At 44.0% G+C, this 12,423-nt stretch overlaps 1 protein-coding gene across 1 annotated transcript in view; it reads left to right on the top strand.

Moving 5' to 3' along the window:
* The window catches only part of LOC103537530 (neuronal acetylcholine receptor subunit alpha-7-like), a 55,926-nt gene that overhangs the window by 24,792 nt on the left and 18,711 nt on the right, over positions 1 to 12,423 (top strand). The window contains exons 3-4 of the mRNA XM_030467502.1: positions 8,656 to 8,700; positions 10,857 to 10,966. Coding sequence (XP_030323362.1) covers positions 8,656 to 8,700; positions 10,857 to 10,966 — 155 coding nt within the window. The remainder of the gene's footprint in view (positions 1 to 8,655; positions 8,701 to 10,856; positions 10,967 to 12,423) is intronic.

Raw genomic sequence — 12,423 nt, 5'->3', positions numbered from 1 at the left:
TTGTCCGGTGAAAAGGTTGTGCTATGCTTTTTGTAAATGTGGGAATATAGATCTTGAGCCTATGGGTATTTCTTGATCTTGGGTAATTAGTCTGAGACATCAAGAATTTTTAAGGTACTTTAGAAGTTTTACATCAGCTCCCTGACGTGCACAGAAGCAAAATTTACTTGAAGTGAGATTTTAATGATTATCACTCAGGAACTTAATAGTAATGGCAAGAAAAGGAAGGCATGCTTTGGAGAATCACTTAGCTGCTTGAGATGGAAAACATTTTCTACATCTCCTTTCTGTGAAGGCAGAAGGATCCCAAGCAATAAGAATCCTCTGTCAATGCCTCGCTGGTGCTGGCATGGGCAAAGTGCACTTCAGATACTTTTCTAAAGCTATCACTTGCAATAAAGCAGTTAAATCAAAGCTGTTGGGGTGGCATTTAACCTCATATTTCTTAGTGTCTAAGTGTTTGGAAGGTTAGTATTTTAACAGTCTTCTCTGAGTGTAACTCCTGAGTGACAGTGAATTCAGCTCCATAGTAGAAACCTTTCCCCTCATTTTGTATCCCTGATCACAGGTTTTAGGAGCTTAGCGGAGTTTTGGAACACATCCCCCTGTGCTGTCACAGCAGTGTGCAAACATAGGAGAACAAGCACTGGCAGCCTTGCACACAACCTGAACGTGAGTCTCTAGGAAATGCTCAGGGTTGGCCTATTTGGGACCTTTCTCAGCTTCCATTCTACTGCTTTCCTTCTGTTTTCAAATGCTGAAAAAGGCAATGAATAATGCATAGCTTGGCGTAACACTTTGTGTCTCAACCTGTTTATTGGAATATTTGCCGACTGTGCACAAAACACATGGATGGCTATTTTGAGATGAGTTGTCTACCCTGGAGAGTATATAAACCACCTACATGTTATGTGTGGATGAGTTGGGATTGTAATGGATGACTAACTAGTTTTGGATGGTGGCATAACATTCTTTATCCCAGGAGCCAAACAGGTACATCAGTTCACTGGGGACATCCCAGATGATTGGAAGTTGGCGAATGTCACGCCAATCCACAAAAAGGGCCGGAAAGAGGACCCAGGAAACTACAGGCCCGTCAGCCTGACCTCAGTGCCTGGCAGGGTTATGGAACAGATCATCCTCAGTGCAATCACACAGCACCTGCAGGATGGGCAAGGGATCAGACCCAGCCAGCACGGGTTTAGGAAGGGCAGGTCATGCCTGACCAACCTGATCTCCTTTTATGATCAGGTGACACGAATGGTGGATGAGGGGGAGGCCACGGATGTGGTCTACCTGGACTTCAGCAAAGCCTTTGACACCGTCTCCCACAGCATCCTCCTGAAAAAACTATCAGCCTGCAGCTTGGGCAGGAGCACCCTGTGCTGGGTTAAGAACTGGCTGGAGGGCCAAGCCCAGAGAGTGGTGCTGAACGGGGCTGCATCCAGTTGGCAGCCGGTCACTAGTGATGTCCCCCAGGGATCAGTGTTGGGTCCAGTTCTGTTCAGTATCTTCATTTATGATTTAGATGAGGGGATTGAGTCCATCATCAGCAAATTCGCAGATGACACTAAGCTGGGGGGGAGTGTCGATCCACTGGAAGGCAGGAGGGCTCTGCAGAGGGACCTGGACAGACTGGAGAGTTGGGCTGATTCCAATGGGATGAGGTTTAACATGGCCAAGTGCCGGGTCCTGCACTTTGGCCACAACAACCCCCTGCAGCGCTACAGGCTGGGGACAGAGTGGCTGGAGAGCAGCCAGGCAGAAAGGGACCTGGGAGTCTGGATTGACAGGAAGCTGAACATGAGCCAGCAGTGTGCCCAGGTGGCCAAGAAAGCCAATGGCATCCTGGCCTGTATCCGGAACAGCATCACCAGCAGGTCCAGGAAAGGGATTCTGCCCCTGTACTCAGCCCTGGTGAGGCCACACCTCAAGTACTGTGTCCAGTTCTGGGCCCCCCAGTTCAGGAAGGATATTGAGGTCCTGGAGCAGGTCCAAAGGAGGGCAATCAGGCTGGTGAAGGGACTCAAGCACAGACCCTATGAGGAGAGGCTGAGAGAGCTGGGGTTGTTCAGCCTAAAGAAGAGGCGGCTCAGGGGAGACCTCATCGCTCTCTACAACTACCTGAAAGGAGGTTGTGGCCAGGTGGGGGTTGGGCTCTTTTGCCAGATGACTTTCAACAAGACAAGAGGGCATGGTCTTAAGTTGTGCCAGGGGAAGTTTAGGTTAGATATTAGAAAGAATTTCTTTACGGAGAGAGTGATCCGGCATTGGAATGGGCTGCCCAGGGAAGTAGTGGATTCTCTGTCCCTGGAGCTATTTAAAAAGAGACTGGATGTGGCACTCAGTGCCATAGTCTAGCAACCGCAACGGTGGTCAAAGGGTTGGACTCGATGATCTCTGAGGTCCCTTCCAACCCAGCCAATTCTATGATTCTATGATTCTATGATTCAACCAAGAAGTCAGAGAGCACTGTGATGGAAAGCCATGAGAGGGCTTCTGACCCAGCTCCTGGGGTTTCCCTGGGAAATATCTGTGGAGTAGTGGGACAAAGCTTGTGGCTACACTCTCCCCAGGACAACATAGCCATGTGGGAGTCCCTGGAATTTGCAGGTCTTTGTCAAAGGACTTGAGGTCCGACAGTCTCAAAACCAGTGCTGGAGTCTATAAAGAGGCACAATTCACAGCAGTCCTGATCTTCAGGCACTGCTGAGAAGCTGTGTCTTGCAAAAATAAAATTAGTTTCTTAAGGAAGGTACTCACAGGCCTGTGCTGTCATTGAAGGTCATGTCAGCAGGGAGTTCTTAACTATATACACATTGGCTTGGCAGCACTGGCCTGGCCTTATCTCCATCTTGATGGGCAAAGGAATGCTCAGCAGGTGTCAGTGGATGTTTGTTCATCTTTTGTTATTCCAGTGTATTTTTGTATCCCTCCCCAGCCTCTCACCTTGACTCTGGGCCATCCCCTCTGATTCCCTTCTTCCCTCTGGGGGTGCTTTGTTAGAAATATTGAGGTGGAGAACCTAAGCATCAGGTATCTTTTAAAATTTTATGTTACCATGGCAAAATTTATTGTAAATTTTTAATGACACTCCTAAAATATATACTGTCCAGTGATACCTATTGAATCTTGCCAAAGCAGCCTGGGTTTCCCTCAAACTGTCTGTTTTTTGTGGGACTTCAATTGTACAATGTATTTAAGGGGAGTTTTAGTTAATCAGCTGCTGGTTGTGGGCAGATGAGTGTTTCAGCAATGGAAAGGACTGCCTGCTGCAGTTGTAAACTGAGTGCACGAGCGTTTGAAAGCCTCATCAATTCCTTTTGATATACGTGATAAAAATCCTCTATCAATACCAATGCCTCTACTACCAAAACTAACTTTACAAGCCTACCTGTGACTTTTTTGATCGGTGTTTTGCAATAAATAAATGGCTGATCAACTCCCAGTTCTGTGGCTCTGTGAGAGGGCAAGGATTAATGGTACCTGTCAGTCAGTTATTAAAAAGTGCTTAGCTACAGAGATGACATTACCATGTGATGTGACTACTGAACCAGAGTTTTTTGTCCATTTTCTATGACCCAAGTGATTGTGTGGCTGAGGGAAGTTATATTTTATCTTTTTGTTGGCCTGGCAAGGAAGAACCTACTGACAGGTAGTGGTGCAAAAGGCAGGCAGACCTACATACATTGTAAGCTTTGGATTGAGAGTCTGGAAAGGAAGAATAAACCAAAACATTCACATCACAACATGTGCATCAGAACAAACAAAATAACTCACTCACTCTCCGTGTGTAACAGGGTGAAAAGGTAGTTGTAGAAATAAGCAGATACCCACTGAAGAGGATTTACTGGAGTCAGGCTGGAGACAGAACGGGAAGAAAGTGACCCAGAAAAAAGCAGGAAAGATTTACAAGGCAACTATTGCACTAGCTGGTGGCCACATTAGCTTTTTCAGAATTTTTGAATACCAAAACCAAATTGATTTGTCTGAGCTAAACATTTGCAGCTCTGGAAAATTTCCAGTGATGTGCTGAAAAAGCATCTCTAGGGGGGAGTTTTTTTGTAGTTTTTTTCTAGGGGGGAGCTCTGCAGCTCTGGAAAGGCAAGGCAACTAGCCCAGTCCAAACGCCTAACTATTTCCTTACAGGATGCAAAATTAGGTGGCTCAGTAAACCACTACACCTGCAAGGATTGACAACACCATAATTATCTCTGCCCTTAAAAGCCTCTTGCTGCAACAGAGGATGGATTCAGACTGTAGAGTCCAACAGCCCTAACCTCCTGAGCAGCCGCAGTATGCACTCTTCCACTGGCCAGGCTCCTCAGGGTCATTCTAGAAGAGACTTAATAACAATTGGCCTGGACGTGTTGCCTATTGTGAAGTGAACCTTGATGCTCCTGCAACCCAGGCATTTCTGGCAAATTCAGATTCTTGTCCAAAAAACTTTCTGTTCTGTCCTGCAATAAGAAGGAACCATCAGGCTGCGTCTATTCCCATACTTAATATGGGAATAACATCTTCTGTGTTTTGTTGTCCTTAAAGCCAAACCGCCTTTGAAAGCTCAGCAGCTTCAAGGTAAGGATGCAAATAAACTCTGAATGGCCATGAAAACATCCTCAAGTGACATGTTTCTTCTTGCAGCCCAAAGCCCTGGTTAGACTTTGTTCACTTGCTGACTGCTGTTATCAAAAACAAGACAGGGAAGACCATATAGAGCATTGTTGTGCTGTAGATAAACCTGTGAGAACCCTAATAGACAAGCTTTCTTTTGAGCAGAACAAATCTGAGAAGCAGCACAAACATGTTGAGCACAATAGCCCTACAAAAAGGAGGTAAAGTGTTCCCAAGATCATAAATTTCTCACTACCTGGAATACATGGCAGATGAATTGCTATGAGTCAAAGCTGATTACCAAAGTAATCTGCATCTGATTTTGAACAAGGAGCTAACAGCAGTGCAGCAGGGAGGGCAGGTAAGGAGAGCAAGCTGTTTTGTGAAATAGAGAAGTCAGCCCTAGGGGTTTTCCTTTGCAGACATGGTTTAAACTCACTATGTCAGGTGAAAGGGAGTTTTCTTGTAGGTCCAGTGACACAGCTGAAAGGCTTCTGACATAAGGCATCTCCAAATGCAGGAAACCCATAATCCTTCCAGGTCTGTATTGCATTTTTATGCCTCTTCCTGTGGCTCTCAGGTAGCCAACAAAAGAAGGAAGGTCCCCTCTTCCCCTTCCCTGTAGGGTACAAAGTAGATGAGGAAAATCCTTCATTTTGCAGAGGAAAAGATTTACCGATCTGTTGTAGCCCATCTTTTTGGTCATGGTGTTCAGTCTTCTTTGGCGGTACACAAAAAAACTTTACAGGGAGGTCACAAGAAGCTTACAAGTGTAAACCTTTTATTGATTGGCTAACACAAAATCTTGGTAGGACTTAATGAGCAACTCAGACAAGCATCTTGTTCACCATATACAGAAGACACCTGAGGAATCATTGGTGGCCAGGAAGGTCTGATGAGAAAGACCTGGCCTTTGAGGATCCCTGAAACACAGTTTTTGTATTCGTGAGTTGCTTTCATTTCCCAGATCAGTTAACACTCTGATGACTCCATTAATTACCAGCTTTGTATTTTTTTCACTTTAGGTTTTTATATCTTTCCAAGGCAGTCTTTATCCCTTGAAATGCTTTAGCGTATTAAAAATGTGTCTCAACAAGCTTGGTTCTTTGCGTGGTATTTCTTTTCTTATTTTCCAGTGGACTTCCTTGCAATTCCTTCCACAATAGCAACCAAGGGGACAAAGGCAGTTGCAGATAGACAGGTTGTGTATTGTGCAGAGATATACGTATTTGCTGCCATGATTTGTGGAGAATCAGAGTGGTGAAAGGAAACTGTATGAAAAGTATAAAATTATATAAAATACCATCTAGTAGTTCTGAGATAGCTCCTTTCAGTAGAAGCTGCTGAGGCAGACTTCAGTGGGACTTCTGAGGAGGAGAGGAGGTTTTGCACGCAGGACTATGGCAAAGGTCTGTTTAATGTCTGAAGTTTCCTTTTCCTGGGGATAGGAGCCAGGCTGCAGAGGATAAATCTGCACACAGTGCCCAAACCAACAATAAGCAGTCCTCAGACCTGTGTTGTCTTCCTCTCTAGGTTTTTGGTTCAGCAGCTCCAGGTGAGGGAAGAGAGGAGATCATGACACAGACAAGATTTATGCTGAGGTTTCAGCAGTACCAGTACCCTGTGTGCTAGGGAATCAGTAATTAGGAGGTTTCTCCATGCAGTTCTTGCTTTATGTGTTAGCCTGGGAACTTGCACTTATTCAGCGGTTTCTGCATAGGTCTCAGAAGAATGTAAAGTCAGAGGCCTCACAGAAGAAAGTACACACCTAGTGATGAAGCTCAGTCTGCTTTTGAGCAGCTCAAATCTTACCTGGTAGTTTTTTTGCAAATGCACTGTGAGGCTATTTCTGGAGGAGGAATGGGGGGAAGAAAGAGATCATGAATGTAGATATAGGTGGGCAGATGGGGTTTTTTCCAAAATGAACAAGGTAGTTTTGTCTTTACTGCCTGTAAGTATTGCAAAAAATACAATAATTTTGTATCAGAGTGAACCAAAAATCCCAGGGTACTTCAGGGATGTGGTTTACCTTGTGGCTTTAGAGATCAGGATTTTTGGATGTTCAGTGACTTTTAGGAGTAGAAGTAGGAAGGACTCAAGTGGAGCAGGAGAGGTGGTAGTGAGACAGACATTTGCCATGGAGAACAGCAACAGAACACATTAACTCATCTTTTACATTAAGGATGTGACCAGATGCCTGACCAGTATATTCTGCAGGGTTTAAATGCCTTCCAGAACAGTCTGTGATTGCCACATTTCCCACCCTAAAAACTGCAGACAACCATATGTACTTCTTAGAGTATGAACATACAGAGAAACATGAATGGGTAGGTCAGCCATCTGGAGGCACTGAGTACTGGCACTGTGTGGTTTTCATCATGAGCCTGGGAAGTAACTTGTTCAGGAAAGAGCCTGAACCCAGGGGTTTGCAAGTGGAGATTATCCTTACAAAGCTGCTAGACACATTACCTTGCACCTTGGTGAAGTTTCCTGTCTGGCTATTAATTGCCTGATCCTTGCCATGAGTGTTTGTATTCTGTTGATGCCTCCATATTTCCACACTTTAAGTTGTGCCCTCACAGGATTTGCTGCAGAGTTTCACAACAGCTTTGTTTGATGTTAAAACATAGCAGTCTTTCAGCAATCTTATCTTTCTTGTAATGTAATTAAGCTCTGGTCTCTGCAGGGGTTCCCTGTTTCTCCTTGGTGATGGAAAGTTGGGAAGAAAATTATCAAACAAAATGTTGCCTCTAAACAAAAAAAAAAGTATATATATATATATATATGAGTATATATATATATATATATATGAGTTTCAAGGGCCCAAAACGTAGTTTATTTCAACTCATCTATAGGAAGAGGAATCAAGTCAATGTACCATGGGGTAGAAGTCTGGGAGAAAATAAGGTGAATGCATTTCCACTTTGCTGTGGACAAGTGAGTCACGTGGTCTGGCCATAGCTGTGTCTTCCAAGATGTGCTTAAAAGCTGATCTGATCTGAACCAGAGGGGGAAATTGTTGCTTTCTGATATGCCTTTGGCCAAGAATGTAGTTTTTTTGAAGACTGGCTGAATTGGTCAGGCTTGGCCCCAGCTACAGCATCAAAACCAAGCTTCAGGATGCACCTCTGGCAAAACAAAGTGCTGTCTGGAGAGGTAAACGTTGGACACAGATGATGCTTTGAGGGGGCTGAAACCCAGCTCCTTGGTGTGGAGGCAGCTGGACATGCAGTGTGCCAACCCCAGTGAATACCCCAGACTCAGCTCCTGGGATTGCTACAGTGGCATTTGGAGTGGTGCCAGGCAGGGGTGTATCCCACCACAATAACTCTGCCACCCTGCTTCTCCATCCCTGCTGTGGCCACTGCATTGCAGCATCCTGCAACTGCGTGCTAACTGCAGCAAGCCTGGCACCCTGCTGCTCCCCAGAGCACAGGGAGATGAGCTGAAAGGGCTCCTGTGTTTCTGCTTTGAGCCCCAGCTGCTTCCCTGAGGCCTCTGCACGCAGGTGTCTGAACCTGTCTGCTCTGTGCAGGCACCACATGAGCTCCTTCTCAGGAAGCATTTCTGTGCTTTTGCCTTGTGCTTGCTTTTGCCCAAGGCCAACACTATCAGCCTGAGCTAAGCTATTTAACACTGACACTCCAAAGGAACAGCACTTCAGCACCATTTCACCATTGTTTTGCAGCAGCAGCAAATAAAACATCAAATCTCTCCAACTACTGCATGTTCTGTGGTACTGAAAATCATCAACTAGCTAGATGGAAAAACTTGTGCTTTTGGTAAGAAGTCTCCAGCAAAATAAGAGCAATTTAGCTATTATTTTTACCTCTGTTGTTGATGAGTATAATAAATGCAAGAGTTCTGTAGCTTTAAAAGGAAAAGAGCCATTGTCTGAGCCGTATAATGCATTTCAGTGTTTTTGCACTGATCTCAAAATCTAGTCCATAAAGTATATGTTTATTTACCCCAGGAGTATGAGTTTTCTAAAAACATTACTACCTCTAGTCTCATCCCTCTTCCTTTTCCTTTTGTTCAAAGGATGAGAAGAATCAGGTGTTGATCACAAACGCTTGGCTGCAAATGGTGAGTATTCTGTGTTAATAAATAAGAATAATAATTTCTAATAGTGCACTGCTGAATGTGACTTCTTTACTGAAAAGCAAGATTTCTGTCTGTCAAAAACGCTGACATGTTTAAAAACTTTTTATTGAGAGAGATGTAAGTAAAGCAGCGTGCTGCAGCATGCTGGGCGGCGGGGGGGCCGCAGCCCCACCACCGGCTCGCACCTTCAATAAGGTGAAGCCGGCCGTTTATACTTTTCATAAAGCCCTTCCCCCTCAGTCTCCCATCAGTTCATCATTGGTTCCCAAACCGCGGGCTCTCCCAGCACTGGTTCTTGCTTCGCGGGCTTCTCTCTGTTGCCGATGGGAACGGTTTCACGTTTCGCGGGCTTCGCTCCGCTGCTGAGGGGAATGGTTTCACATTACGTCCCTTTTTCGCGGGCCCCTGCAGTCGGCCACTCCTGTTTTTCTGGCTTTTGTTCCGTAAACATACACTTACAAATACACCCCAAAACAACAAGACACAACAAACCGCCTCAACAAACTGACCAAACAAACATTATTAAACTGAAAGATACACTCAACAAAACAATAAACTACAATTTTAAACCCGTATTTTTCACACTGTCTTTTAACTTGTCTATAATGTGAAACAAGCAAGCATTTTGAGTCCTTTAAAATTTCTCTAGTGCTCCTTTTATCCTTAAAAAGAAAATCCAGAAGACTACACTACAATTTGGGCAGTACTGTTGGTCCTTGCAGGTTGAAACCAACTGTGTTTTTAGACCAGTGGATGTAGGAATTGAATAACAAAAGAGCCCAAAGTTATGGTTACACCATAGCAGAAGTAGAGACTTTTCAAGGGGTCCAAATCCAGTGTTGGCCGCTTGCTGTCAAGAAGGCAGACACCCAATAAGGCCCAGGCATTCTGCACTCTGGGAAAATCCCCATCTCTGTTTGAAATGGACAGCAACTGGTGGCTTCATGGAGGGCAGGGCACAGAGATGCCCTGCACATGTCCCTGAACACAGAAGCCAGTGAAGCCATGTGGAGACTGCTCAGCTGGGTGGTGGGGTGGTCAGGGACTGCACAGAGCCCTGTGCTGCATTGCTGCTGGCAGTGCTCAGGAACATCAGTGGGAACACTGCCCTCCCTAGCTCCATACAAACTTCATCCATAAACATTCCTCCTCCCACTTCTGCTGAAGAAAGTCCTGCACTCGTCATGCAAGGTAAGCAAAATTGTTCTGTTCCGAGGGCTTTGAAGAAGAGAGTTTGCAGTCAGGTCTGCTGTTGGTCAGATACTGAAAGAGATACAGTCTTTCCTTGGCTTGTAAACACATCTCCTAAGTGGTTTGCACAAGATGCAGCTCTGGAAGGAAAAGCCTGTAGGAGACTTGAATGATTGCACTAATTCTGCTTTTACTTTAGCAGCCAGACACTATAATGTTTATTTGTTAATGGGTACAACTGAACAGGCTGCTTCTTTCTCAGCTACCTGTTGGGATTTGCAGCAGGAATGAGTTGTTTTCTACTGCAAAAAGTGACCCAGACCAACCTATAGGACTAGAGGATATTTGGGACAGAACCTGTTCCTTGCAGAGGTGTTATTCAAGTAAAGCATCTGTAACTGTTTCCCTTGCAGCCCTTCCATAGAGCTTTGCTCTAAGTCACAAGGTTCAGCACAAAAGCTGTGCCCGTGCCTTTCCTGAATTAAAAGTTTGTGTTGGGGAGGAGAAAGGGGTATTAGAAACAATTGTTTGGGATATAAAGTTTACTTGCCTACTTCTCACAAAAAAAGTCAGTATTAAAATAATTACCCAGACTTTGTAACAAACTGAATTATTTTTACCAAAGAGGGACTCTCCAATCGTGGTCCACATAGTACTCATGATATCTAAATCATTCAGCCCCCCTCAGCTCAGAACCAGCAGGCCTCATGGAGGAGAGGGTTTGGGATAACATACAAGGCCACAAGGTATTTTAATTAGACACTAAATTAAAATACAGCTCACACCATTCAGTCATCACACTGTAGATGCCAACTTTTCTTGATAATTAGAGCTGAGCATTTAACTACTGCTATTGCTACTGGCAAAATCTGTTCTGTTCCCATATTGCAGACAACTTAGAATACTTTCATCAGCTCATCTAATCTGATGTATGTATTTTCCAACAGTACTGGGTTGATGTTTACTTGTCTTGGGATCAGTATGAATACCCAGGGGTGCAGAACTTGCGGTTTCCAGCTGACCAGATTTGGGTACCAGACATTCTTCTGTATAACAGGTAAGTAAGATGTGCAAAGGCTGGTGGGAGCCTAGAACCAAAACATTACATGCTAGAAATCAGCCACACTTCACTGATATTCTGGGGCTATTGCCATCATGGGGCTTTGGCTCTTACTCTTGAAACTGTAACAATAAAAGCAAACAAGCACCAGCTAATAGATTTTTTTCTATTAGCCCATCTAAGTCTTCCTTGATGTCTCCCTTTCCTTTTGCTAGAGCAGAGAAAATCCATATTCTCTTTACAGTTAACATGGCTGTCCAGGAAAATTGTTGTCATGTCTCTGCCACAGTGTTTCTGCCTGAAGTAAAGAAATGGATTTTCTCTTACTTTCCTTATCACTCATATTTTATAAAACTCAATCATTCCTTTTCTCTTCTGAACACTCTCTAATCTGTCTTTCCTCCTCCAGAGCTGAATGCAGCTCTCTAGCCAGCACTTATGCAGTGGTGAGTGGTGTGGAAGATCTCTACACATATGTTTCATTAATGCTTTCCAGGAGGAGGCCTTTTTGTTTTTTCTCTCAGTAACGTTATAGTTTTGGATTTTTTTTTTTTGTTGTTCTATTGTAAAATCCAGATGTTGTACCTCATCCTTGCTGCCTTACTAGATTTCCACTGAGCTATCTTCACCTGAGAGTTTTAATGTTAATACTTTCTAATCAACAAGACTAAAGTTTATTCTGCTGATTTGTCTAGTTCACTAAGCTGCATTTTCCATTCCAAAGCCTCACGACAAGGTATCTGAAGGAGGCTTGGAGTGACCTTGATTGTTCAGGTCTTCTTTATTTCAGCTTTACTCCTCTCAGTCTCTCTATTCCTTTTCAGACCCTAAAAGGCAAGTGTATAGCCTGGTCCATACTACTATAGTGTGTTTATAAGACAAACAAATTTGGCAAAAGCTTTCTGAAGTTTAGATAAATCATCTGCCTCCTCTTACTCAGTAAGAAAATTAGATTGACTTGCTACAGTTAGCTTTAGACAAATCTGTGACATTATCTTTGAAGTTTGGTTGATGTGTCTATAATTTCATCTTTTTAAAAAAATAATCAGCATTCTCTTTGATCTTCCCTAAATTCACTGAGTCCTGCCATGTTCTCCACGAGCTCTCACAGATAATTGTTAATGCTTCAGAGGGTACTTCGGCCACTTACTTCAGTTCTCAAGAGTAAATTTCATCAGCCTTGCCAACTGGAATATTCCTTATCTACATTTCTTTAACCTGCTCCTCCCCTGTTTTGCCCTGGACTCTTGTCACTGTGAGAGAATTATTTATGGTGAGACACAGTTTGTGAAGAGTGAAGTGCAAAGGGTGCAGGATACTGCAGCTCCCTGCACCTGGTTTCCTTTCTGTTCACAGCAGGTAATGGATCTGTTTGGTCCTTTGTCTTTTCCTTGTTTGTTTGTTGGTTTGGTTTTTTTTTTGGTTGGTTTTCGTAGGTTTGTTTTGTTGGGGGT

Source organism: Calypte anna, chromosome Z (genome assembly GCF_003957555.1).
Source record: "Calypte anna isolate BGI_N300 chromosome Z, bCalAnn1_v1.p, whole genome shotgun sequence".
In the NCBI taxonomy this organism is placed as follows: Eukaryota; Metazoa; Chordata; class Aves; order Apodiformes; family Trochilidae; genus Calypte; species Calypte anna.
Note: the sequence above shows the minus strand (reverse complement) of the source record. Positions and strands in the feature narration are given on the sequence as shown.